The sequence below is a fragment of the Vulpes lagopus genome, chromosome 21 (assembly GCF_018345385.1).
Source record: "Vulpes lagopus strain Blue_001 chromosome 21, ASM1834538v1, whole genome shotgun sequence".
In the NCBI taxonomy this organism is placed as follows: domain Eukaryota; kingdom Metazoa; phylum Chordata; class Mammalia; order Carnivora; family Canidae; genus Vulpes; species Vulpes lagopus.
In genome coordinates, this window is record NC_054844.1 from 6225809 (window position 1) to 6229834 (window position 4026).

Genomic DNA, 4026 nt, shown 5'->3' on the forward strand with positions numbered 1-4026 from the left:
CTGGTGTGGAGGTATCTGCAGCCCTAGGTATCTCTAGATCTATAGATCCCCAGGGCCCATAGCTCTGCCCAGCCTCTTCTTGTCCATATTCTTCCCCAAGAAGATGGAATGGTTAGTTACTCCTCCAAAGGAGGATTGTAAAAGGGCTGTTATTTCATGTCTCATCCGTCCAACGCAAGGCAGTTCATTTCCCCTGGAGTCCACTTGGCGTTCAGCGGGTTCCCAGGTGAACTGAAACCCACAGCTATTCTCATCTGGTTGCCCTGGGAGTTTTGGCGCTGTCGGTACAACCTGTTCCTTCAGCCTCTCACTCCCCCCTCCCCCCCCCCCACCTCCAGGCTGCTCCCTTCTCCGCCACACCCCCCCCCCCAGTGGCCCCAGGCCCCAGCCGTGCCCTCCGGGGAGACACCCGCTGCTGGAGACCCGGGAGGGGAAGCGGGGGAGGGAGGAGGGGAGGGGACGGGGCGGGGGTAGGGAAGAGGCGGGAGAGCGGCGCTGGGTGGAGGCCGAGCGCCGCCCCGCAGCCAGAGAGGGGCTGGAGGTTGCATCTGCTGGAAGGAGGCTTTTGGCTGCCTGGTAACGGGCTGCCGGAGCGGAGAGCGAGGCAGCGAGCAGGGCAGCAGCTTCTTGACGTCAGGGCCGAGCCGGGGGATCGCGCCAGCAGCCCCAGCCCGCCCCACAGGGAGGCCGGCCGACGGCTGGAGAGGAGCCCGACCCCAAGGCGCCCAGCCGGGCGCGAGCGGGGGGCTCGGACGCCGGTCGGTGGGGGCGCAGCATGCCCCCTGCCCCCTGGCCATGGAGATCGCCCTGGTGCCCCTGGAGAACGGCGGGGCCATGACCGTCAGGGGCGGAGGTGAGGCCCGGGCAGGCTGTGGCCAGGCCGTAGGGGGGGAGCTCCAGTGCCCCCCGACGGCTGGGCGCGGCGACGGCCCCAAGGAGCGCGAGCCCAGGGAGCGCGGCCCGCCCAGGGGAGCGGACCCCGGGGCGCGGCCCCCGCCGGCGCTGCCTCGACGGCTGCCCCCGGAGGACGAGGAGGGAGACGGCGACCCCGCCCTGGGCCTGGCGGAGGACCAGGCGCCGGGCTCGGGCTCGGGCTCGGGCTCGGGCTCGGGCTCGGGGCCCTTCCACCACCAGCGCGTCCTCATCAACATCTCGGGGCTGCGCTTCGAGACGCAGCTGGGCACCCTGGCGCAGTTCCCCGACACCCTCCTGGGGGACCCGGCCAAGCGCCTGCGCTACTTCGACCCCCTGAGGAACGAGTACTTCTTCGACCGCAACCGGCCCAGCTTCGACGGCATCCTCTACTACTACCAGTCCGGGGGCCGCCTGCGCAGGCCGGTCAACGTCTCGCTGGACGTGTTCGCAGATGAGATCCGCTTCTACCAGCTGGGGGACGAGGCCCTGGAGCGCTTCCGCGAGGACGAGGGCTTCATCAAGGAGGAGGAGAAGCCCCTGCCCCGCAACGAGTTCCAGCGCCAGGTGTGGCTTATCTTCGAGTACCCGGAGAGCTCCGGGTCCGCCAGGGCCATCGCGATCGTCTCGGTCTTGGTCATTCTCATCTCCATCATCACCTTCTGCTTGGAGACCTTGCCCGAGTTCAGGGACGAGCGCGAGCTGCTGCGCCATCCCCCGGGGCCCCCCCGCCCTCCTGGGCCCGCCCGGGGCACCAACGGCAGCGCGGCCCTGGCGCCCCGCTCTGGCCCCACGGTGGCACCTCTCCTGCCGCGGACCCTGGCGGACCCCTTCTTCATCGTAGAGACCACGTGCGTCATCTGGTTCACCTTCGAGCTGCTTGTGCGCTTCTTCGCCTGCCCCAGCAAAGCGGAGTTCTCCCGGAACATCATGAACATCATTGACGTGGTGGCTATCTTCCCCTACTTCATCACCCTGGGCACCGAGCTGGCTGAGCAACAGCCAGGCGGGGGAGGGGGTGGCCAGAATGGGCAGCAGGCCATGTCCCTGGCCATCCTCAGAGTGATCCGCCTGGTCCGGGTGTTCCGCATCTTCAAGCTCTCCCGCCACTCCAAGGGGCTGCAGATCCTGGGCAAGACCTTGCAGGCCTCCATGAGGGAGCTGGGCCTGCTCATCTTCTTCCTCTTCATCGGAGTCATCCTCTTCTCCAGTGCCGTCTACTTCGCAGAGGCTGACAACCAGGAGACCCACTTTTCCAGCATCCCGGACGCCTTCTGGTGGGCAGTCGTCACAATGACCACGGTAGGCTACGGGGACATGAGGCCTGTCACTGTGGGGGGCAAGATCGTGGGCTCGCTGTGCGCCATCGCCGGGGTCCTCACCATCGCCCTGCCTGTGCCCGTCATTGTCTCCAACTTCAACTACTTCTACCACCGGGAGACGGACCACGAGGAGCAGGCCGCTCTGAAGGAAGAGCAGGGCAGCCAGAGCCAGGGGACAGGGCTGGACAGCGGAGGCCCTCGGAAGACCAGCTGGAGCAAGGGGTCCCTGTGCAAGGCTGGAGTGTCCCTGGAGAATGCAGACGGAGCCCGAAGGGGCAGCTGCCCCCTGGAGAAGTGTAACCTCAAGGCCAAAAGCAATGTGGACTTGCGGAGATCCCTCTATGCCCTCTGCCTGGACACGAGTCGGGAAACGGATTTGTAAGGGGGAGCCCCGGCAGAGTGGTGGTAGTGGGGTGGGGATAGCAGAGACCTCCTGAGCCGGGGTACTGACTTTAGACCACGGAGTATTTCAAGCCCACCTTGAAGTCTGTCCCTCTTTAGACTTCTCTCCTTCCCTCCCTCCCTTGATCCCCCATTTTTCCTCTTCTTTCCATGACACCAAGGGTCGCCTATTTTTAAAAAGTACCACATTCCATGACGCAGGAGCTGTTGAAATGGTGAGCACTACGAAATGGATGTATTTGTAGCCAGTTCCCTATACCCAGCAGAGGGATAACCCAAACAAAAAATGACTTTAAATAGCCAAGATCCCAAGGGATTTTGTAACCCCCTCCATGTGTTCCAAATTTGCTTTACATATGATTTTATTTGTGTATAGGGGAAAATATTATTTTTATGGCCAGTGAGTGGATTTTTGTACTGTAGTTCAGATGGAGATATTTTGGATACATTTTCCAGAAATGCTGTATTTATGGAAGAGAGAGAGTTATTGTGATGTTTTTCTGTGATGATTCTATTAGAGCCAGAGACCCTGGTTATGGCTGTTCTGGTTCCTGTTGTCTGTAAGCCTCTCTGTTTTCTGGGATCTGGTATCGGTGTTTTGCGTCTAGGGTAAGGAATGTTCTGGAAGAAAGGCAAGACTGACCTTCTCTGTGCGCCTTAAACAATTCTTGTAATTTTCTTTGAAAAGCATTTTAATGACGTTGAAGAAAGACTTTTGATAATTCATTCTCTTTATTTCTATCCCAGGAAATAAAATGTATGTGGCTGAGGCGAGTGTTAGTTGTTTTTTGTTGTTGTTTTTTGAAGATTTTAAAAGGATCTTGCTTTTTCTGCTTTTGAAGTCAGAGCAAACACCACCTTGACTGGGATGGATTACTTGGAAAAGTAATGATTTGATGGTCAACTTCTTTTTGTTGGGCCCCCTCTGTGCATCACAGAGGAGCAAATTCTGTTTGTCTCAGGCTATTCCTGACATACTGCCTGATGCTGTGCTATCAGATGCAACTGTCAGCACGTGTGCGTGTGTGTGTGTGTGTGTGTGTGTGTGTGCAGCTAAAAGGCAAGGGAAGATCAGACCCCCGCAGCCCCACAGCCATCTCTTGGGGCTGCAGTTCAGAGTTCTGCTTTGTCTGCAGGCTTTAAGCCCTGCTTCACAGGGCTCTCAACAGCTCTGTGAAACAAGCCTGATTCTCACAGACATAAAGCCTGTTCACAGAAGTGCAGTCCTGGTGTGAAAGTCACAGAAGAGGAAAGGAGGGAAGATTGCTCTATGTTAAACTCTCCCCCTCAACCATGGTGTGACAGAGAATGCAGAGCCTTTCAGGTGGACAGAGGCAGAAAGAAGCCAAACGGAAGGATTTGCCTGGCCACATTAGAGGCTAGTTTCTAC

The 4026-nt window shown here is 59.1% G+C and overlaps 1 protein-coding gene across 1 annotated transcript; it reads left to right on the forward strand.

Moving 5' to 3' along the window:
- The first annotated feature begins 499 nt into the window (after window positions 1–499).
- On the forward strand, window positions 500–3405 carry KCNA5 (potassium voltage-gated channel subfamily A member 5). Its single transcript, XM_041735328.1, has one exon. It carries the CDS (start codon window positions 796–798, stop codon window positions 2614–2616), a length of 1821 nt encoding a protein of 606 aa, XP_041591262.1. The 5' UTR covers window positions 500–795; the 3' UTR covers window positions 2617–3405.
- Window positions 3406–4026: the final 621 nt, after the last annotated feature.

Coding starts and splice junctions, on each gene's coding strand:
- KCNA5 (XM_041735328.1), top strand. CDS start 796: ATGGAGATCGCCCTGGTGCCCCTGGAGAACGGCGGGGCCATGACCGTC.